Source organism: Manis pentadactyla, chromosome 10 (genome assembly GCF_030020395.1).
Source record: "Manis pentadactyla isolate mManPen7 chromosome 10, mManPen7.hap1, whole genome shotgun sequence".
Lineage (NCBI taxonomy): Eukaryota > Metazoa > Chordata > Mammalia > Pholidota > Manidae > Manis > Manis pentadactyla.
In genome coordinates this window covers 82,153,893-82,177,522 of record NC_080028.1, presented here as the reverse complement: position 1 = coordinate 82,177,522, position 23,630 = coordinate 82,153,893, and the positions used below count along the sequence as shown (strand labels likewise).

The 23,630-nt window shown below is 49.9% G+C and overlaps 1 protein-coding gene across 12 annotated transcripts in view; it reads left to right on the top strand.

Annotated features, from left to right (window-relative positions):
- The window catches only part of GSG1L (GSG1 like), a 225,638-nt gene that overhangs the window by 116,832 nt on the left and 85,176 nt on the right, over positions 1–23,630 (top strand). For 10 of the 12 annotated variants that reach the window (XR_008992155.1, XR_008992154.1, XR_008992158.1 and 7 more), the window contains one exon: positions 20,221–20,373. The exons of the other annotated variants lie outside the window; for them this stretch is intronic. Coding sequence is in view for 5 of the 10 variants with exons in the window: in XM_057487081.1 (XP_057343064.1) it covers positions 20,221–20,373 (153 nt within the window). In the remaining 5 variants the exon portion in view is untranslated. The remainder of the gene's footprint in view (positions 1–20,220; positions 20,374–23,630) is intronic. 12 annotated transcript variants of the gene reach the window in all.

Here is a 23,630-nt window from a genome sequence, read left to right as displayed (position 1 = left end):
GCTATCACCTTGTTTATCCTTGTCCCAAATATTGGCCAGAGCAGGAGGGGCATGGCAGGTATGCAGCACTTAATTGCTCTGTGATCCTGTGCAATTTACATTCTTTCTATGAACCTTGGTTTTCTTAGCAATGAGGTGGGACTATCAAAGGCCTCTTGAGAGAACCAGCAGAGCCAGGGCATGCAGAGCTGGGTGCAGTGTGGGGTCGTGGTGGGTATGGGTCAGCCCCTTTACCTTCTCCATTGTTCCACAGAATTGGCCTTTCTGGGTGGGGCCACAAACATACAGTGGGGAGCAGGGTGTGGGTCCTGACTTCTAGGGCCCCAAGTCTCATGAGTGAGGCAGATAACTGCACTGTGGTAGGTGAGTGGCATATCAGCTAGATGCATGGCACACTCACCATGCGTGAGATGCTGTGCTCAGTCATTTCCATGGAATATCTGTGAAGTAGGTGCTATTACCATCATCTCCATTTCCAGGGAGGAAACTGAGGCTTAGAAAGATGAAACGAGGGGCCCAATGCCTCCAAACCTAGTGAGTGATGGCCCCGGGACTTTATGCGCACTGTCTGACTCCAGTCTGTTTTAATGGAGCATGGCTGCACAGCCACAGAGAAGTGAGCTATGGACCACTGGGGTGGGGCAGGAGGAGGAGGTTGCCAAAGGCTCCCATTGGATGAGACACTGGAATCGGATATTGAAGGATGTGTAGGAGTTGGCCAGCCAGGCCAGAATGGAGACGGCAAGGGCCTGTCAGGCAGATGGGCTCACACTTACAAAGCGTGAGGTGTGTGGGGGAATGAATGTGGCGGTTTTCTTGCCACAGTAACAGCGCATGCACACCACAGTCCTCGGGAGCATGCAGGAGTGTGGGCAGCCCAGGCATGGGGGAGGTTGGCCAGGTGTCCTGCTGATCCCGGCTGGCTTGCTCGCATGTGTCGGCTGACCTGAGCTGGCCTCAGTGGGGATGATTAAGACTCAGCCCTGCTCTGCAGGTCCCCATCCTCCAGCAGGCTAGCCTGGGCATGACCTTGTGGCAACAATGGAGGGGCAGGCCAGAGGCACGGGCTTGTGTCCCATCCGCCAGCCCCCTGTTGGCTTCAGCAAGTCACATGGCTGAGCCCAAAGTCTGAGCGGGGGCTAGTGCAGAGGGCAAGGCACAAGGAAGGGTGCAGAACTGGGGCCACGTCTGCATCTCCCACGCAGGGAGTTTGGGGGCTGAGGGGCTGGGTGTGGTCGAGCTGCATGTGAGGTAGCAGAGGTCACTGGGGATGAGTTTGGGGAGAATGGCCTGCAGGGGCCACCGGAAGTGGGGAGGAGGTAGGAGCCTGTTGCCACCCCAAGAAGGGACACAGGCCTGGACCAGGGCACCAGTGGTGGGGACGGAGAGATTGATCATGTCACTTTTGTCCTATAAAAACCAAGGCAGTCAGGCTGAGGCACTTGGTCTGTTACACAGATGTCACAGATGGCCTCTGGGATATAACTGGCCTTGGCCTCTGTAGAAAGGTTAATTGCTCAGATCACATAGCCTGAAGCTTCTAGAAGTGACAGAATAGCTCCCAATTAAGGACATGGAGCTGCTGAGCTTCCTGGCTGCTGTGGTCACTTGGCCAGGACTGTGGGGGGCAGTGCAGGGGGGCAGGAAGCCTGGATCCCTGGGGCCTTGGGGAGCTCATAGCCTGGGCAGGACGTGACCTATAAGCAAACATTTGGGGGCCTGTGACAGGCAGCCAATCAAGGCTGAAGGCTGGTTTGCCAGCAAGAGACAGAAAACTCATTCCAACAGCAAAAGGAGGAATTAAGCCAGAGGAGGAATCTGTGGGCTCAGGTAACTCAGCAGTTCAGGGATAGGGCTCAGTCCTGCACAGCTGAACTGACATGCTCTTCAGAGGCGGCCTCTGTCTCAGCACGGCATTCCTGTGTCCGCCTCATTTTCAGGGAGGCTCAGGGGACAGGGATGCCTGCAAAGGCTCCAGGTTTCCATCCTCCCAGTTCAGCAACCCCCAGGGGAAAGAGAACACAGAAGCTGGCTCTGATGGGCTCAGCCTGAGCTGCCTGTGCATTGCTGAACCAATCACTATGGCCTGGCTCACAGCCTCGCCGGAACTGGGAGGAGGTCTGCCTCACCGCACCTCAAGGGCTGAGCAAGAGAATGGGGAGTCGTGGTCCCTGGAAGGAAAAGCAGGTTTGATTCCCAAAAGGGATACTGGGTAGGCACAGGGCATAGGAGTGGGCATGGTGGCAGAGATGAGGTGCCAGGACCTACAGCATCATGTCAGAGAGGGAAGGACTCTTAGGAATTGTTGAGTCCAACTGCCCATTTCACAGATGAGGAGACTGAGCCAAAAATATGATCATTTCAAAATGGGAAATCTACTAGGAAGACAAACAAGATGAGAGAGTGGGGTGGGTCTGGGGGAGGAAGGTTGGATTGATGGATGGATTGGGACCTTTCTGGACCCTGTCTGAGAAGTTGACATTTCAGTTGAGAGCTGAATGGAGAAAAGGAGTTAGCCATGTGATGACAGAAGGAAAAAACATTCTAGAGGGAGCAGCTAGGTGCAGAGGGCCAGAGATGGGAGCAAACTTGGTCTCTTAATGACCTAGGCTGATGGATACACCAACAGCTCAAAATGTGGCCTTCCTGGACTCCCATTAGCAGGGAGAGAGCTGCAGAGGCCACATGCCACCTTTTCTCTACATTTACTCAAAAGTGATGCACATTTCTGCTCAGTGCCAGATGGCCAGGACAAGTCACACTGCCCTTCCTATCTGCAAGAAAGCTTGGGAAAGGCAGGGAATGGCATGGCTATGGAGGGAGAAGTAATTGTATTGGCAGGGAAACCTACTTTCCCTTCACCATCTTCTACTAGGAACTCCTATTTGAAAAATCTTTGCTCAGTAATGCTATCTCATGAATGTTATAATTTAAATTTTATTGCTAGTGAGGCTGAATCTATTTTTCCAAATGATTTTAACATTTCTTTTTTTGGTGACTTATCTGGAAACATAACCTCTTGGGCCTCCTTAAAAAAAACCTTTTTTCAACATAGGCAAAAATCTCTTAGACATAAACATGAGTGACCTCTTCTTGAACATATCTCCCCGGGCAAGGGAAACGAATGCAAAAATGAACAAATGGGACTATATCAAGCTGAAAAGCTTCTGTACAGCAAAGGACACCATCAATAGAACAAAAAGGTATCCTACAGTATGGGAGAATATATTCATAAATGACAGATCCGATAAAGGGTTGACATCCAAAATATGTAAAGAGCTCACAGACCTCAACAAACAAAAAGCAAATAATCCAATTAAAAAATGGGCAGAGGAGCTGAATAGACAGTTCTCTAAAGAAGAAATTCAGATGGCCAACAGACACATAAAAAGATGCTCCACATCACTTGTCATCAGAGAAATGCAAATTAAAACCACAATGAGATATCACCTCACACCAGTAAGGATGGCTACCATCCAAAAGACAAACAATAGCAAATGTTGGCAAGGTTGTGGAGAAAGAGGAACCCTCCTACACTGCTGGTGGGAATGTAAACTAGTTCAACCATTGTGGAACACAGTATGGAGGTTCCTCAAAATGCTCAAAATAGAAATACCATTTGAGCCAGGAATTCTACTGCTAGGAATTTACCCCAAGAATGCAGCACTCCAGTTTGAAAAAGACAGATGCACCCCTATGCTTATTGCAGCACTATTTACAATAGCCAAGATATGGAAGCAACCTAAGTGTCCATCAGTAGATGAATGGATAAAGAAGATGTGGTACATATACACAATGGAATATTACTCAGCTATAAGAAAAAAACAAATCCTACCATTCGCAACAACCTGGATGGAGCTAGAGGGTATTATGCTCAGTGAAATAAGCCAGGCGGAGAAAGACAAGTACCAAATAATTTCACTCATATGTGGAGCATAAGAACAAAAGAAAACTGAAGGAACAAAACAGTAGCAGAAGCACAGAACCCAAGAATGGACTAATAGTTACCAAAGGAAAAGGGACTGCGGAGGATGGGTGGGAAGGGAGGGATAAGGGTGGGAAAAAAAGAAAGGGGGCATTACGATTAGCATGTATAGTGTGGGGGGGGGCACGGGGAGGGCTGCGCAACACAGAGAAGACAAATAGTGATTCTACAGCATCTTACTATGTTGATGGACAGTGACTGTGAACGGAGATGAGGGGGGGACTTGGTGAAGGGGGGAGCCTAGTAAACGTGATGTCCTTCATGTAATTATAGATTAATGATACCAAAATAAAATTTAAAAAAAAACAAAACCTTTTTTCTAAATGTGAAACATAAGGCATTTGGGAGCTGTGATCTCAAAGGCTTCGTCCAGCTTGCATATTCTCTTGGATTCTCTGATCTTTAAAAATACCAAAGGAAATGCCATTTATATTGGCAAAAGCTTTGTGGGTGCCTCCCCGATGAGAGAAGAAACTCTTGTAGTTGGTGAGTCTAGATATTTTTAGACTCTGTGGCTAGACTGATAAAACCAGGATCCTTTTGACCGAGGTGGTAGGGGGGAAGAGGGAGGGCAAAAGAAAAGATGCTGTGTGGCTTCAGGGCTCTAAAACAGAGATTCAGAGTACAAGGGACACTCTGGGCAGAAGTCATTACTTTTTCCCCCGCCAAGGTGAATGTTGTACTCAGTGAGAAGAAGTCTGTCCTTCATGCCAGAGTAGCCCTTCATGCACCCTTGCAGATAGCCCTAAGAGATTTCTGCCCACAAACATTTTTGTCCTTACCTGGTCCATGACTTAAAGATGCTGACATGAACTTGAATGGCGTTTTCCCCTTTGTGTGGTCTAGCCTGGTACATAATAGGGGTTAAGGAAATGTCTGTTGTTAAGAACCAGAAGTCCTGGGTTGGAACCTAATGTGCTGCTAGAAGCTGCATGACCTTGTTCAATTCTTATTCCCATTCTGGGGTGAATTTTTGCCCTCTGAAAAATGTGGTGGGGTGGACTCAGTTACGTTAGGTTTCTGAGTCCTGCCAAAGGTTGTACATTGGTGTCCCAGGGCCCCACCACCACTTGGCTGTGTTTATTGGCTCACATGGTGTTCAAAACATTAGAATTCATTGCTGATGTTTCAACATGGTGAGATTTCACATAGAAATCAGGATTTCTGGCTTCTTTTGAAAAGTTGGGCGATCTGACAACCCTGGGTGTGCACTGCTGCCAGCCAGCCAGAGCCCAACTTCAGCCTCTCCCTTCATCCTGGATGGGGGCCCTCTGGACGGCGGTGGTGGCCACCACATACTGTTGTCTTCCTGACATGGGAGCAGAGTGTCAGTTCCCATTTCTTATTGCACCTGTGCTTTTCCTTAGGAGGAAAGTAAGAGATTTCTTGTGCTTGTTTTTTCTTTCAAAGGTAGAGGAAAGTATGTGCAAAGGTCCTGATGTAGGAGTGAATTTTGCACGTTTGTGGATGGAAAAGAGGCTCAAAGAGGAAGGGAGATAAGGCTGGACAGGTGCGTGTTGGGGGACAGATCACTTGGGGTCCTGAAAGGAACTTGGACTTTATTTTGAATGTGATGGGAAACACTGGAGCATTGAAGAGCTTAAAGGAGGGAGATTTGATATACATTCTAGAAAAATACTTTAAGCTGCTGAATGGTGATAAATGTTAGGAAAAAAATGAAAAGGGAAGGGGGCTGGGGAGTACTGGGGAGGAGCATTGGCAAATTTAATAGTGGGATCGAGGAAGACACGCAAAACTTAGAGGAGGGGAGGGAGATCCAGCGGAAGAGCATTTCAGGCAGGGGGGATGGTAAGTGCAAAGGTCCTGAGGTGAGAGTGTGCCAGGCACATTTCAGGTCAGCAGGCAGGCCACTTTGACTAGAAGGAAGTGAGCAAGGTGCAGGAGGGTAGGAGGTGAGAAGGAGTTAAAGCCATTGTATGGGTAGCTGCTGACTGTCAGGTGAGTGAGTGCTGAGCCAGCTGGAAGGCACACTTAGAGGGGCTTTGTGGGGACCTCAGAAGGTCCCTGTCCTCCTGGGGCTGGGGCTCCCAAACATGGGAGTACGGGGAGAAGGGTCAGTGCTGTGGTCTGTCCACCGAGCCCTGAACTCCTGCCTGCTCTGTAGGAGTTGGTCCCCTGTGGCTCATTCTGGCTGTGAGGCTACTATCCCTCCAGCAGCTGAAGTCCCCTCCCCTACTCACTGTGAATAGGCTCCACCTGACCATCAGTGTGATGGAGGGGCAGGAAAAAGGGCTGACGGAGTCGGGCGGCAGTTTGGCAGCCACCTTAGGTACTTGTCCTTGGGGTACTTGTGTCAGACCAACCTGACCTTGGAGTCCTCCAGGGCTGAACTCTCTGCCCCTGCCTCCGCCATGGTTCCCACCCGTGCCCCCTGGGCCCCTGCAATAGTCTCCCCACGGGTCAGCATTGACTCCAGGCCCGCCCCTTCCTCCTCTCTCCGCAGGGCAGCCAGCATGAACTTTCAGGTGCCCTGGTTTGATCACTTTCCTGGCTGGAGGCCCCCACAACCCCTGTTGCCCTGGGATAAGTAACCTCGTCTGCCCAGGTCCAGCCCAGCACCACTGGGCCTCTGTGGTCCAGCCATGCCTGCAGTCCTAACTCCTGTTCCTTGGTTTGGCTGGCCTTTCCTGGACCCCTCTCATCCTTCAAGACCTATTGGAGGCAGCACATCTCCCAGAAGCTCTGGACACTCCCCACCCTGGCCCAGGCTGGTCCCTTCTCGGTACCCCCAGCCCTGCTGAGCAAGCTCATGAAAGGGCCTCACTGCGTTGCTGGTCTGTCTCTTCAGCTCCCAGGTACACATTGCAGGGCCTTGTGGGTCAGCCCTCCAGCTCCAGCATGCAACTAGGAAATACAGGTTTATACCTGCTGGGCGCTCACTGGGTACCAGACCCTGTTTCCACATGGGTCACTGAATCCTCACTGCGATCCTCAGTGTGGGCATTGTTGGCATTCTGTTTTACAGATGAGGAAACTGAGGCCCAGCAAGATTTAAATGACTTGCTCCCTACCACACAGCTGGTAGACAGTGGAGGTAGGATCTGAACCCACTCTGCCAGGCTCCAGCATCTTGCTCTTGTGCCCCCTTGTCCCTCTCCACTGAAATGAATAATGAGTGAGTCATTGATGAATATGGATGATCAAGTTCCCAAACCAGCTGCCCCTCTTTGTGCCTCCTCTGCACTGAACTGGTTCTCATTATCAGTACCCATGAGGTCTACACCACCAGCCTCACCACCCTGCTCTGGAAGTCAGATTCCCCATGGCATCTGCCCCTCTGAAGAATCTGCCTCCCTCCCCTGAAATGCCACCAGAGGATCCAAATCTCCAAAGCCCATGGCTTTTTCTCAGGGTTCTCCCCGCACTCCCCTTGACCTTTGGGTGGCATTTACAGAAGCGACTCCTTCCTCCTTGGAGCAGTTTCCTCCCTTCTTTGCTGCTGAAGGAGTCTGGCTGTCTCCTCCTCCTCTTCGCTTGTATCATTTCTTCATTCATTCATTCAACAAATATTTGCTGAGCAACTCCTATGCCAGTGCTAGACACTGTGCTCGGAGGAAGTGCTGAACCAGCCAGGTGCAAGCCCTGCCTGCGCAGAGCACTCATTATGGAGGCGAGCAGAGTACACACAAGGAAACCAGTGGTGACATCATTTCAAAACATGACAAGACCGGATGACGCTAGAAAGTGACTATGTGTGTTGGGGATAGTGGCTATTTTAGATGGAGTAGGAAGCAGTCAACCAAGCTGGGGAAGAAGCCCTCTGGACAGAGGGCACAGCAAGTGCAAAGGCCCTGAGGAGGCTGGAGTGTGGTGGGGGGAGTGGGCAACAAAGGTATAACAGTGGCTTGGACACCCTGATGGGGCCTCAAAAAACCAAGTGGAGAGTTGGGGTTTATTCCTGGTGCAGTAGGAAACCTCCGGAAACTTGCAACGAGGGAGAGACTTGATGGTACTTACATTTGTTGATGTAAGTACCTCTTTCTCAAAATATGGCCCACGCATGGGAACAATCTGGGTGCTTTATTCAAAATGCAGTTCCCAGCCTTTTCCCCCATCTATGGCATCAGCTTCCCTGGGAGCCAGCACAGGAAGATACATTTTAACAAGCTCTTATGAATTTGAGAACCACTATCTCAGGCAGATTCTTAACCTGGAAATTCCCAAGGCGTCAATGGACAGATTCAGGATTCCAAGAACTTGGGTGGCAAAATGTTACCTCACTAGCCTCTAACTGGCAGTTAGCATTTCCCTCCATGATGCATGGAGTCCTAGCCCCACTTGACACTTGGTTGCCAATCGGAATCACAGAATTTTCATAACACATTACAGTGTTTGCAGAGATCTTGAAAATAACACTTCCTTCCTCTCTCCTTGGAAGTTATGGAAGTTAATAGACTTGCACTTGATCCTGTTATTTCACGCATTAATAAAGAAGCATGTAAGTTAATGTTATATATATCTGGTTTTTAAAAACTGTCTTGACAACTCCATTTGAATATAATTGGTTTCCTTTGCAATCCTGTGTATGTTTGTTTTAAGCATTTAGAAACATTATTCAGAGAAAGGGTCTTTAGGCTTCATCAGATGCCATGGGTGGCCATGGCCCAGAAGGGTTGCAGAACCCCTGCAGAGAGCTGGAGGGGGACTCAGAGCTGGGCTCCTGACTCCCTTGCCAATGCTGTGGGACCTTGGAAAAATCGCTTTCCCCCTCTGTCTCAGTGTCCTCACCTGTAACATGAAAGCTGTAGTGCCAGTCTCAAGGGCTTGCTGGAAGGAACCCACCAGGCCCCCCAAGAGCAGCAGGCAGTGGCCTTTCTTCCATTACCACGTGGCGACTTGATGCCAGTCATGCAGGGGAAGTTGGGCTGGCTGGCCTTTGAATCCCAGCTCTGCCTTTTACTATCTATGACCCTGGTCTGGGTAATTAACCTCTCTGTGCCTCGGTTTCCTCTCATTCATAACTTGGAGAAACTGACAGCACAGAAGTTGTAGGGTGGTATGGAGATGACATGAGTTTCTATTTGCCGAGACCCCGTGTGGTGCTTAGTGCTTCTTGGGTGATGCATACGTGGTCGTCGTTATGGGGTGTGTGTCTCACCCCTCAGGTTTAATTTTGGGTTCCTGGATGGCTAGATCCAAGTTCTGTTCTCCTCTGCATCCCTCTCAGTACTTGACACAGAGTCTGGGCTTGGGAAATTTGTTTGGTGCAGTGACCACTACTTTTCAGGTGAGGCTAGGGGAGGAGGGACACTTACTTTAGAGATCAGGATCCAGAAGGGCAAGTCAGGATGTCATCAGGGCCACAGTGGACCCTGGATTCAGCAGGGGACCACAAGGAGGCATAGGGCGGAAGGCTGGAATGCACCTCGTCTGGCGGTCCTGAGGACATGTTGAATCCAGATCACCCACTTGACTGTACTTCTCACCACCCACCAGCCTGGCTCTGTTGTGCTGGAGACGATGAGTTCTTTCTTCAGCGTCTTTCCAAGCCTCCATGTTCCCATCTGTTAAATGGGGACAACTAGTGTGTGTTGAGGTTTACCATGAGCTGAGCCTGGGTTATGCCTCTGTCATGTTTCATTTAATTCTCATAATCACCCTCTGAGGAAACTGAGGCTCAGAGAGTAAAGTAACTTGCTCAGCCACACAGCAGGTCAGTAGCAGAGCTGGGGTGTGCCTGGGTCTGGCTCCCAGGCTGTGCCTGTAGCTGCTGGGCACACTACTACCTCACACAGCAGGTAAGGTTTTCCTTTCCTTTGCTCTGCAGCAACCAGCTGCATTTTATGTTTGCAGATATGTTTTTGAGGGTACCACCTGTCCACTGTGGCAGCTGGAGTAGGAACTAGCGGGTGTCTGGGAGATCCTCTGGCAATGTGCCCTTCCCAGCATCCCATGCCGCCTCTACCCCAAGACCTGCCCTTCTCTGTCCACTGACTGCACACTGCCTGGCTTTTTCTTCCCTCTCACCTCTTCCCTCTCATTGTACAGAACCTGCCCACATTCCTTGGGCTGTAGCGCAGCCTCCATGGCAGGAAATTATGGGAGTGGGGGAAGTGGGGACTGTGGCAAACTGGGGAGCACCACCTGCCCACACTTGCAGGGAGCGGCTTCTGCCAGCTCCAGCCATGGTCTTCAAGTGGGAATGTGGCCCTGGTCTGCTACATTTCCAAGAGAGTCTCAATTTTCTTGTAATTTTTCTAATTCAAGAATTTTAAAGTACCATATATACCAAGAGAGAGAGAGAGACAGAGAGGCGGAGAGCAAGAGAAAGAGAGGAAACCAGGAAACAGAAAACATCTCAGAAATGTGTCTCCAGGCCAGTTTGCAAGTTCCGACCCACTTTGTCCTACCTGTCAGGGGTCACAGTGGCCCCAATACCCCATTTTAGAGATGGGAGAAGGGGAGGCCCAGAGATGTGAGCAGACTTGCCCCAGATGGTGGGGGCCGGTATGGGGCTGGGGCGAGGACTCAACTTTGGACGTCTAAGTTCTTCCCACTATACTCCTCATACAGCCTCCTCCTCAGGTGCCAGCCTGTGTGGGCCAGAGCTTATTTTCAAGGCCAACTTCTGGATCCTAAAGAGAAAGAAAAATCATGTTGCCTGATGCTAAAGGCCAAGGTCACCATGACATATCTCAAATGCTCACTGACTGTCCCCAGATTCCAACAGAGCCACTTCTAAAGGGCATGTCTGCCAGACTCATTTGGAAATTGACAGGGACTGGAGGCTTGTGGAACTCTGGGGGCAATAAGGCATTGTCAAAATCCATTCCAATGATAAACTAGTTTGTCCATTTGTGAGCTTGGAGGAGAAGCACTCATTTCTCTGGGCCCAGCTTGTCAGTTTGATACCCCACCATTTAATGAGGTCCTACAATGTGCCAGGATCTAGACTGGGGGATTTTACAGCCATGATCTCATTTAACTTGCCCAGAAAGCATGTGAGATTGGTGGTATTGACTCTGTTTTATAGCCACAGAGACTGAGGCTCAGAGGTTAGGAAGGGTGAAGGTCAAATCCAGATTGTCTTGACCCCCAAGTCCAGGTTCTTTCCACCTCAGTGAGGCATCTACTTGGAAGGCTGGAGAAGCTTTCTTTGCTGAAGTCTGTCTGGGGTCCACAGCAGGGGTTGGGGTAGTCAAAAAAGGTTTCTTGGAGGAGGTGATCTTGAATGAAGAAAGAAGGCATATTGGTTTCTTATTGCTGCTGTAATGAATTAGCACAAACTCAATGGCTTAAAGCAATGTGGATTTATTATCTTACACTTCTGGGGATCAGAATCCTGACATGAGCCTTATGGGGCTAAAATCAAAGTGTTGGCAGGAATGTGTTCTTTTCTGGAAGCTCCCAGGGAGAACCTGTTTCCTTGCCTTTTCTAGCTTCTAGAGGCTGCCTGCATTCCTTGGCTTATGGCCCCATATCTGACCTCTGCTTCTATTGTCACATCTCCTATTCCTGACTCTGACCCTCCTGCCTCCTTCTAATAAGGACCCTTGTGATTACACTGGGACCATCCAAATAGTCCAGGATAATGTCTTCATCTGAAGATCACAATCACAATCACACCTGCTAGGTCCCTCTGCCATATCAGGTAACACATTGACAGGGTCTGGAGGTTAGGAAGTGGCTATTTTCTCAGAGGCCATTATTCAGCTGCCCCTAGAAGAGGACTCACAATATGCCAAGGGCCGGAGCCTTGCTGAGGACGCACGCAGCCAGGGCTGAGGGTGGAGTGTGCAGGGCTGCATGGGACCCACTTGTCAAGGGCACCAAATGCCGCACAAAGGCATTTGAACTTCATCCTCTCCAGCAGTGCTACTCCTACTTGGACATGCATCCAGACCAACTGGGGACCTGGATAAAATACAGATCAGTGAGCCTGAGATTCTGCATTTCCCATAGGCTCCCAAGGGCTGTGACTGCCGGCTTGTGGACCCTGCTTTGAATAGTGAGGCTCTTAGAAAAGGATAGTTCTAGAAAAGATGTTGACACAGGAAAGAGGCCCGCCCAGGACCTGGGTTTCCAGAGCAGCACACTGATTGGCATTTGAGTGGCATTCTCTTCCCAAGCCCTCTGTTACCCAACAGTTTCGCACATCCCACAAAAGTGGCCACTGATGGCGTCCACCTTGAAACACAGTCAAAGCATAAACGGTTCTGTCTGGCTCATTAAAGGAACAATCCCAGTGTCATGACCTTGGGCAACACAATGGCCCTTTCAGGTCTCTCAGAAAGGATGTGGGGCTTGGGTGGACAAGACAACTCTTGGGAATAGCTCTCAGATCCATGCTTTTGGCTTAGTTAAATCAATCTGAGCATATTTTTAGAGCTGAATGCCTTTCTTTTTCATCTAACTCTGAAAATTGGCACCCCCATGTGAGGGGTAATGTGGTGTTTGCTAGAACCTCCCTAGCTCCCCTGTCCCTGAGCAAGCTGCGTAACAGTGTGCTGGATATTCCACTCCTACATGTAGGTACCAGGGAGCACCCCACAGGCTCTTAAAATGCTGCATCGCTGCCTAGTGTCAGGGATAGAAATGACATCAGACATCATCATATGGAGGGCTGCACAGCAGAGCTAGGCAGGAACCACGAAGGGGTGAAGGGGAACAGGTGGGGTCTGCACTGACCCAGAAGGACATGCCCTGTTTGAACGGAGCAGTTCCAGCTCAGCCCCACACTCATTATCGTGTGGGGATGCGGGTCCAGTACTGTTACATTCACTCATTTTGCCAACGAATCCAGAAATTTGGATTTTTATGTAAAGTCTCCTATTTTTAAATGTTGATAATGAATTCAGATATTTTTAAAATACTGTGTGGGCCAAACAAGACATTTTTGTGGGTTGGATTTGGCCTGTTGGCAGCTTTTTTGAGAACCCACTTGTTTTACCAGGAGGGAAACTGAGGCCCACAGAGGCACAAGGGCCTTCCAGAGGTCCCAGAGTGTCAGGGCTGGAACTCAGGGCTGGGCTGCTGGCATGCAGTACAGCCAGCACCTGTCCATTTCACTGCAGCTCCTCTTCAAGGCAGCCCCTGTACCCAAAACCTCAGTCCCTGTGCCTTGGATAGAACCACCCCACTTACCAGGAATGCGACATCAGGCAACCTGCTAGTGGAAGGCCTGGCCCCTGCCCTCCACCTACTTTGTGACATAGCACATCTTAATTCCTCTCCAGGCTAACTTCTCCTCTGCAGATGAAGGGCTGGGGGCTCAGTGAGCCCTGAGTTCCCTCCCTATGGTTCTCCGAGGTCTCTGGCCTTCTCCTCCCAGATCCACTGCATCGCTGCTGCTGAGTTTCCAGTATTGACATTTTGCAAACAGCAGCTGTCACAGAACCTTCCAGCCTCAGAGGTCCCTGCCCGTGTCATTTACATGATTTAACATGCTGTGTTTCAGGGGACCTGTCACCAATTGCATATCTGGTGGCCACTACACCATGACTTATTGATTTGACATATCAAACTGATGGATGTGTTGGGGGGAATGTTTTCTTTTGAAATATTTCTTCTTGGGATTTCATGTGATTTTGCAACAATTCCCCTCTGCTCCCCATAAGGGTTTTATTTGTCCAGTGGCTGCGATATACTTGTTACAGGCTGCCTACTCCTTGGCTACATCCCCTGGGAATAACAATGACAAGAATAATAGTAACAGCTAAAGCTTATGTAACACTTGCTATGTGCCAGGCAGTGCCCTGAGCACTTTACTCATCAGTAACTCACTTTCTCCTCATTACAATCTGTGAAGCAGGTTCTGTGTCTATCCCTGACTCACAAGCAAGAAAACGGGTGCAAAAGGAGCATATTGCTGACAGTTTCCTAGCTACTACCTGGCAGAGCTAAGTGTCAGCCTAGGTGGCCTGACCCAGGTCTGTACTTGTCATCCCTACTCCTCACCACCTTTTATAATTATTCTAATTGCTCATAATTATACTTATTAGGAAATAATAATAATAATACTTAGCTGTCTTGACTACTTTGTGTCAGGCTTGTGTGACATATAGATATTGTCCCACTTAATGTTCATGACAAGTCTATTATGTCCATTTTTCAAGTGAGGGAACCAAGGAATGGAAGGGTGAGGCCCCCAGACAAGGTCACATATCCAAGACAGTTCCCACCCATGGTTTTCCACCCAGCCAGGATGGTGGCCCTGGAAACTGTCTTTGCAAGGGAGGGATCTAGGGCGAAAGGGAATTGTTCTTGCAAACCCAATGATTCCATCGATGGAGGGTCAGAGTTGGCGTCACGAACTGTTCTTAAAAAAAGGCAAAAAATACAGCTAACAGGATTAGCTGTCACCCCACAGGCCCCTCACCTGATGAGAAATCATTTCATTTCTTCTGCCCCAGGAGGTCACCAGTTCTCCACTGCAAATCTAGTCATTAGTGGCAAGTTTCAGAGACTCGGAACAATCATCTCCATGATTGTCTTCTTTCCTGGAGGTACCAAGGCAAGACCTTCTGTCCTCCCTGCACCACCACCACCCCGAGGCTGCCAGCCCACTGTCCTTTCCAATTTCCTTTATGCGCACATGTGTGTATTCTATAACACTAATAATAATAGTGACACTGATGGTAGGCGGACATTATGCAATGATTCCAATTGTGTCATTATTCCCATTCCACCTTCTCTCTATTTGCCAGATGCCAACATCTGCCAACTAGCATGGACACAGTTTTTGCTGAAGTCAACTCCCTTTTTTTAAACATATATTTAAAAGGAACTTTAGATCAGCATTGCTCACATTTGAGTGTGCATCAGTGTCACCTGGAGGGCCCGTTAAGACATAGGTGGGTCCCACTCTTGGAGTTTCTGACTCAGTAAGTCTGGGGTGAGGTCCAAGTGGGAAGCAGAGGTTCCCAAGTGCTGACACTGGTCAGGAGCTGCACGGAGTCCGCTGGCTTCAGTCACAACTCTAATTGGATCCTTGCCATAAAAAGTGATGTGTTGGGGTTTCCTGCAGGATACAGAATCCCCCAAATGTTTCCAGCGAGGGCACTTTAATGAACTCCTTACCGAGGCATAGGAAGGGCTGAGAAAATCTGAGGTCCTCAAAGGCTGGTAGCAGAGGGGAGCTGTTACCAGCTTTGAGTGGGAAGACGAAAGGGTGGGAATAGTGTTCTGGAGCCTGTAAGAGCTGCCTCTGTGGCAATGAACTTCAGGAGCTGTAGTCATGAGCAAGAAGATGAAGCTGCTGCCAGAGAAGTGGCTCAAGACAGAGGGAGGAGGGAGTTTAGCGCCTCCCCCCCCACCCGTTTCCAGCTGGTGTCCCCCATTGCTGACCTGAGGGCCATGGAGACAGTGATGTGGTTCTAAGGAGCCAGGCCCCCTGGGGCACAGGACAGGGCAGAGCAGAACAGAGAGCAATGGCCTGGGAAGGGGAGGGGTTGGGGCAACGGCAAATCACCAGCACAGAAGGTGACTTAAAATGTTCTTCAAGTCGGCCTAGATCTATTGAAATTTCTGAGCCCTCTCACTGTTTTAAACAATTAACACATGTTAGAAAGGTGTTAAGGATACATTAGCACCAAACAGAGACTCTTTTGATTGATGGGTAAGAATTTTAAAAATAATGGAAAAGTGAATAGCTTTTTCACTCTTTGATTCAGACAATTTAATGTTGTGGTTTGACACACGTAGCATGATGTGGAGATAGTATCCCCCAGTGTTACCCCAGTACTTACTCCTCACCAGCTCACATCAGGCAGTGGTTGAGGGCTGCTGCGGGGCTCAAGGGCAGGGTGGGGTCAATCCCCAGCAGTCCAATGGCAGCAGAAGTGAGTGAAGGTCAGGGGTGGGCTCTGGTGGCAAGGCCTAGCACCAGGGCAGACAGGAGCAGGTGCTGGCAGGTGGCAGTGTGCACGAAGTGCTGTGGGCAGGGTGGGTGGGACATGCACTGTCACTCCACCTTCACAGCCCCTCCCCTTCCTGTGGATTCCACCTCCCACCCTTTTCTCTTTAGTTCCACATGCTTTTTACACCATCTCATCTGCTCCCATGCCTCTGGCTACCATCTCTTGGACAATCATAGCAAGTATTTGGTGAGTGCCTATGTCTTGCCAGTGCCCACATCTGTGTCTGAGCTCCAACTGCTGCCTGGGTATCCCCACTGGAGGCCCTGCATCTAGGGGAGACTCTGCAAGTGCAGGAGTGGCCTCGCCACTTTCCTGCCTTGGCATCAGCCCGTTCTCACTGAAGTGCGTCACCATCTGCTCAGTTGCCCAAGCTGGAAACGGCCTCACTCTGGACTCCTCCCTCTCCTCTGCCACCACACTCATGGGTCAGCAGTACGCTGAGCCCACCCCTCAGGAGTTATCCAGTTCCCCACTGGTCCTCACCCCCACCATTGCCACAGCTCAGGCCACCATCATCTTTTGCATGGAGTGCAGTGAAAGCCTCGGGCAGGCCCCCATCCATGCGTGCTCTCAGCGTGGGCCCCCTGGCACACTGCTTTCCCCCGCTAAAACCTTCAGGACCACACTCACCTCCGCAGCCCGGGTCAAGCCCACCTTACCCAGTCTGGTTTTCAGCATCCTCAAGACCCATCTGCTCTTCCCTGTGACCTCCTTCCCCATGGCACCTGGGGCCAGCTGGCCTCAGGGATGCTGAGAACCAAAGGCTCCCCATCCCACTTGTGGCCATCCTCTTGGAGGGATTCTCACTCAGGAATTGTTTGGGGTGTTGGAGAATGTGTCGATCAGAGGGAAGGTCAGGGAAGCCTACGCCTCCACAGGTGGACAGGCTACTGTGACCAGCCCATGAGGGGCGCATGATACAATTTCAGAGTGGCCACTCTGTCCTGCCAGCTTACAACCTCCCTGTCCATGATGGTTCCTACAGTCAGAGAGGTCTGGGTTCGAACCCAGAATATACCACTGTTTAGCTGTATAGACCAGTGCTTAATCCCTCCGAACCTACATTTGCTCCTGTGTAAAATGGGTGTGAGATCGCTACCTTGCAAAGTTATTAGGAGAATTTAGGGAGATAATGTGAAACTAGTGTCTGAGGTCAGATTCCCTACAAGTAGACCCTGATATGAGGATTCACGTGCAAGTCTTATATAATGGAAATGTGCCAGGAGAGAGTGGAGGGGGAACTGGGGGAAGCTGGGTGGGAAGGGAAGAAGGTGAACTGGGAAAAATGTCAGGCCAGGGCCAGCTTCAGCCATGAACCTGCAGGGGCTTTGCAGGTGGATCACATCCCAGGGTTGTCTCAGCCAGAGCCATAAGGCAGGACCACTGCCACTGGTTGAGGACAGTGCAGAGAGGGAAATGGAAGTTCCTGGGCACTTTCTGAATGAAGACGGGCAGAATGGACTCCATTTGCCCAAGGACAATCCTACAAAGACAGAGTGGCTAACAAGAGATGCCAGGAGAGTGGGTGGAGCACCAACTTGGCCAGCGTGGCTGGGCTCATGATGAGCACCTATTAACTGTTGGCCCTTGTTGTGACGGTTTGTCACTTACTATTATGTAACAACACCAACAATTCCTTTTCTTCTTACTGTTCTTAATTTCCATGGCTTGGGTGGGCTGAGACTTTCAGACAGATGCTTTGGGCTTAGTAGGAATACAGGGAAATAAATCTGGCAAGAAGAAGAAGCCTAAGTCATCCCAGTTAGGTGGCTGAGATACCAGAGACTTGTTTCTCCATGGCTAGCTTACTTCTGGAGCATCCTGACTCCCCATGCCCTATCCCCTCTCCCATCTGAAGGGGCACATCTAGGCCCTCCTCATGGTGGGGGCCGGTGGGTGGAAACCTGGCCCTGAGCCCACGTGGACAGGGATAAGAGCATCTCCAGAGGAGTGGGGGCGGTGCCAGGGGCGGGGGGGCAGCTGAGTCAGTAAGCCTCACATGGTGAGGGGCGGCCTCCACCTACAGGCAGGGCAACAGCAGCTGGAGGTGAAGGCTGCTGGGAGGGAGGCCAGGCCTCCCTGGGGGCAGCCACCCTGCTAGCATGGCCCAGCTTACCCCTCCTCCCTGCTGCCTGGTGGGCCTTGGGCCAGTGGAAGGCCTTGGAGGCTACGAGTATGTGGTGCCAGGGGATGTTTTAACAACATGCAGCCTGCCAAGAGCACATTATTCTCTTATAGAAATCCATGGGGATTGCCCAGGAGATGTTATATTTTTGTACCAAAAAAGAAAAAATTCTTTACAGCTGTAAAAGCCCGTTGTGTTAGGAATGATAGTGGGTGTTTCAGAATATGGATACTTTGTCAGGAAGCAGATAGGGACTCAAAATTTGCTGTTTGTTTGCTTCATTCACTAAACAGTATATGTTGGATGTCCTTAGGACATTCCAGGTGGACCGAACAATTTGTGTAAAGGCAGAGAGGTAGGAAGGGCACATCTGACAGCTTCAGAGAACAAAAGGCTAAAGGTTGTAAGTGACAGAAATTGCACCACAAATTGGTCTAGGCAAACACAAGGAATTAATTGGTTCATGTGATTGAAAGAACAAGTAACTTTCAGCTTCAGGCATGGCTGGATCTAGGGGCTCAAACAATGTCTCTACCTTCCTGGCATTGGCTCTGCTCTTGGAAGGCCCTTGGTACTTGGTGACTTAGTCAGTTCCATTCTCCCATCCTTTCAACCTCAGACCCTAATTATTCCAGCAAAAGTCCTGTGGCTGACTTGGGTGACACATCTATCTCTGGCTGGCCAGGCCTGGTCCAGAGTCCCTTCTCTAAATTGTGGGCCTTGCTCAAACCCTATGGTTAATGTGGTTAGGGAGGTAAATCTCATGGATGTGTTACATGTTTTACTCTCCATCCTTTTTTTCAGAAATCTCACCTGCTCCCACAATTTCGTTTCTCACCCCTGAGTGTCTCTAGCCTTGCTCTCTCTCAAGGGCCCCTGGGCTCCATTTCCAGTGCCCACGATGTTCTCCCCAATGAAAATAATGCACATGAATTGAGTTCTTACTAAATGCTAAGCACAAGCTCTTTACATTGCTGTGTAATTGAATCCTCACCAGGGCAACAATACTATGAAATAGGCATTATTATTATCTCCATTTTATAGGTGAAGAAACTGAGGCATAGAGTTTATAGGTCAGACTCTAATCCTGACCAAATGACTAGACTCAAGGGCACATGGGATGGAACACTGATTGGCCAGATATGAGTCATGTGTCCGATATGGAGCCAGGCTGTGGGTCAGCTGCAATTGAACTGCATAGGCTGAGAGAGGGAAGGGGCTCTCCAAATAAAAGGTGTGTAGGAAGAAGGGGGAATAATAAGGGAGGGGAGAAACAGAAGATGCCACCTAAATTAGGTGGCAACTGTTGGCAACCCATTTTGGACACATTTGGGGTAAAAGGGAGCTGTGCTATCTCAGGGAATACAAAGAAGATTTGAACAGTCAAAACACTGGAAGGGCAGGCTGCAGGGGGCCTTCAGGAACAGCTGGAACCAGGTGCTTGCACTGCCAGAATGCTCGGACCCTCAGCTGAGCCTCTCTCCCTGTCTGCTTCAGTGGTTCCAAACACAGCTTCCTAAGAAGGGCTTGGATTGGCCAATTCTAGGTCACACGATCATATTTGCCCAATCAGCTGTGCCCTGGAGGAGAGGCCTGCCCCAGAACACGGCAGCTCCTGGGAGAACCATGAGGTTGAAGCTGTGGTGGTTTCTAGTAAAAGTAGAGTAGGGTATAGGGCAGACAAAAATGTAGGTGTCCCTTGAGAGCCCGCAGGATATGTGTATGAACTGGGAAGCTCATAGCTGCAGGAAACAGAGAATGTCACACTGACCAGCTTAACCATAGGAAATTTATCTCATCTAAAAAGAAGTCCAGAATAGGCAACCTCAGGGGCCTAATGATGTCACCTTTCCGTTGCTTTGTTTAGTAGCTACAGCGTCAGCTCCATCCAAAGCAGGTGGCCCCCAGCCATAAAGTGGCCCTCAGTAGCAGCCACCACAAGGGTGAGAAAGAGCCTCTTGTCCAGCCATAAGATAGAAGTTCTTCCCTCTCATCTGAATGGGCCCACCTAGCAGTTGCCTAGACCAGTAACCGCCCCCTGGAGTGGCTCACTGTTTCCTGAGCCAGTCCTGGGTGGCCATGATCACCTCACCTAGTCAGGACCCGCCCCAGAACTGAGATCTTCTCTAAAACGACTTGACCCCTCAACCAAAGGGTAAGGGGTGGAGTGCACACGGGGGGTCTACCCTGCTGCTCCCTTGTCTCATGGCCTCTCTGCCTCTGTCACGCAGGGGTCCTGTGGCTGTCAGTGGTCTCCGAGGTGCTCTATATCCTGCTGCTGGTGGTTGGCTTCAGCCTCATGTGTCTCGAGCTCTTCCATTCCAGCAATGTCATCGACGGGCTCAAGCTCAACGCGTTTGCAGCCATCTTCACGGTGCTTTCCGGTAAGGCAGAGGGCCTCAGGCGGTGAGGCAAGATGCACCATTACCAACACTGCTTAGAGCAGAGGGAATGTGGGTGCCGGAGCCACCCAGGGGCTAAGTCCCGGCTGGGTGACCTTGGCAAATCACTTCTCTTCTCTGAGCCTCAGTGTTACAATTTGTAAAGTGGAATCTGTCCATTTACTCATTCACTCATTCAGCATATGTTTCTATCACATGCTGGGCGCTGTGCGAATAAGTACTGGGGCGTTGTAGTGAACAGAAGCAGCCGGTTCCAGCCCTCACGGAGTTTTGCGGTGTGGGAGAGTGGTGGATTAGCTTGGGGTGGATTCCAGAGATGGACTCCCTATAGCTGGTGGATTGGATTTGCAGCACCAGGAAGAGGGAAGTGGTTATAAGAATGGGTGGACGGTGTGTCTCTCACAAGGATACCAAAGGGGAAACTATTTGTGATGGCCACATCACTCACCTGCTTTGAGACATCCATGTGGAGAGAACCAGCAAGAAGCTGGATGAACAGAGACATCTGGAAACTTGGGGGCGAGTGTGGGGTGGGTAGAGATTGTGGGCAAAGGTCAGAGAGCCAAGGATTTTGAGTGTTTTATGAAGAGTGGGATGGCCAGCCGCATCATATGACTCAGGGAGGTGGACACAGAGGACTCCAAGACAAGCCCATCAGATTACATGGCCAGGTGCCCAGAGTAGTTCCAACAGATGTGGGTCTTACGGGGTTAGGCAGGGAGTGTGCCAGAAGGGAGGAAAGGGAGCCCGTAAGCTATAACTTCAGGCAGCCTGACAGATAGAGTGGTGGCTTGGCTGCGTAAGACATCTGTTCCTAAAAAGCCAAATGTAAATTGAATTTCTATAAATCTATTCCCATTCTTCACGCATTGGAAGAACTCTCTATTTAATGAAACCGAGGCGAGGAGCCTTTTGGTAAAGGAAATAATCACCCCCTAATTGAGGTATGTATATATAACAGGGGGAATCCCTCAAAGACTAGAGAGCTGAATTCAAGAAATTACAGCACGCTCCGTTAACCACAATAGGCGTGACTTGTCATTCCCAGGAAGTGGGAAATCTAACCTTAGTAATAAAGTAAAGAAAAGAAATAGATGGTGATCGTCATAGCACAGTGTCAGTTTTGGCTCCCACTGACCCCATTCCCAGCTATTCTGGACCAACAGCCTATTTATTCTTTTTTTTTTTCGTTCATCTTTTATGCATTTACTTAACCAACATCCACTGAAGGCCCACAGGCATCAGGCACTGACGGTTTGGGTAAAACACAGACAAAACAACTTGGTCTTTGCCTTTCTGAGGTTTGCAGTTATGTGAGAGACAGACTCATCAAATAATTATAAAATGGTGAGTTGGCCTCTGTGTACCTAGTACAGTGAGAGTCCTGCAGGCGGAGCACCCACGTTTGCCCAGGGATGGGGGTGCATAGGGCAGAGCATAGGGAAGGAATCATTTGAACTGAGACTTGGCAAAAAAATGAGTTTGCTTGATGGACAATTTGGCGAGGGCATTCTGAGTGGAAGGAACAGCCTGGGCAAAGGTCTAGAGGGGTGGCATATTCTTCTGGAATACTCTTTTGGAAACTTCAAGGGTGGAAAGGTGGAGAGTTAAGGAGATTTGGAGTACTGAGAGATGAGGTGGAGCTGGATGAGGGTTTTAGTGCTTCTCAGTGGTCTTGAGATTTTACCATACAGGAAATAGGGAGTCATTAAATTCAGAGCAAAGGGTGATATGGTCAGGTTTGCATTTTGGGATGAGGGTTCAGGGTGTAGTACAGAGGAAGTGAAGCAAGATTGGAGATGAAGAGGTGGCCAGGAAGTGAGAAAGGATGGGGCTCCACCCCAGTGCAGGGCAGTGGGAATTAGGGATGCAGGGAACACGCCCTCAACTAGAAGTGAAGTCAGCAGGGCTCGTGGACCAACTAGATGAGGTGGCTGGTAGGGGGTGGGCATGGAAACCAGAGAATCTAGGTCAAGGATTCCTGGTTTGGAGTCCACAAAATTTAAGGGGCCCATGAACCCATGTGGGAGAGTCACATCTTTATTTCTCCAACTTGTAACTGACATTTAGCATGACCTTCAAATATGAATGGGGGCAACAAGCAAGGTAGCGGGTGGGGCAAGGAGCCTGTGGCATCATCACCAGCAGCAAACCTCAGTTTTCATATCATGCTACAGTGGTTGCAGAAATCTTGAAATGCACTCCTTCAACAGTGCAATATTTAGGGGGGGCTTCCACTGAATCTTGTTATCTAATGTGGTGATGAAGGACCACATATATTCTGTACTACCAAATTGTTTGGATATTTTGGTGTGTTTCAGTATAACTGGTTTCCTCTGTGATCCTATGTGTTTTATTTTGTGCAGCTGAACACATTATTCTGAGGAGGGACCTGTAGGTCCAGATGCCCCCAGTCTGGGTGTCCCCCTTGGCTGGCATTTGGTGGGGGATGAGATGAGAAGGGTTACACCCAAATGGGGAAGTTGAGCAAAGGGCTGGCAGGTGAGGTGATGGGGCAGCAGGGGCAGGGGGGCTGTGATGGGCTGTGGGGCACCCAGGCTCCTCTCTCCTGTCTGTGGCTTCTTCCCGCCTGCTTTTCCCACCACCAAGCTCTGGAGAACTCCCCCACCGCCTTACCATGAGCCTTCAACCTGCTCGTTCCACTCACAGAGCAGAAGGTGGTGGTCAGTTCATGGCAGCTGTCTCCAGTTCTTCACACAGCCTCTCGTGGGGCAGGGGTGGGACTGTGTTGCCTCACCTCAAAGGGTTTATCAAAATTTTTACCCTTCAATAGAACCCCCAGTTTCTTTCTGGCAGGCAGTCCTACTGCTAAAGAAATAAGACTGTCTCCGTAATTTCAGGCAGATTAACAATGCAGGGCTCAGGGAGGTTAATTGACTTGCCCAAGGTCACATAGCTGGTCAATTGTGGAGATGGGATTAAACCCAACTGCTGCTGGCTTCAAAGTCCTCTTTTCACAGGATGGAGCTGCAGGAGTAATGAGCAGGAGGGAGAAGACGTTTAAATCCTCAGAAAACAGTAACTGAGAATAATGTAGCAGCCAGATGATGTAATAAGTAGCAGGTGGTGGAAAGGATTTTTATATTCATGCCTGGGAGAAGGTAAACCCCGGGACACACTGGACCGGGAGAGAGCCTGCGTGGCCCAGCCCAGAGGACTGGGAGGTGAGCCCTTGAGAGAAGGGCAAGGGGTGGTGAGAGGCTTGGAGGAGTGGGGTT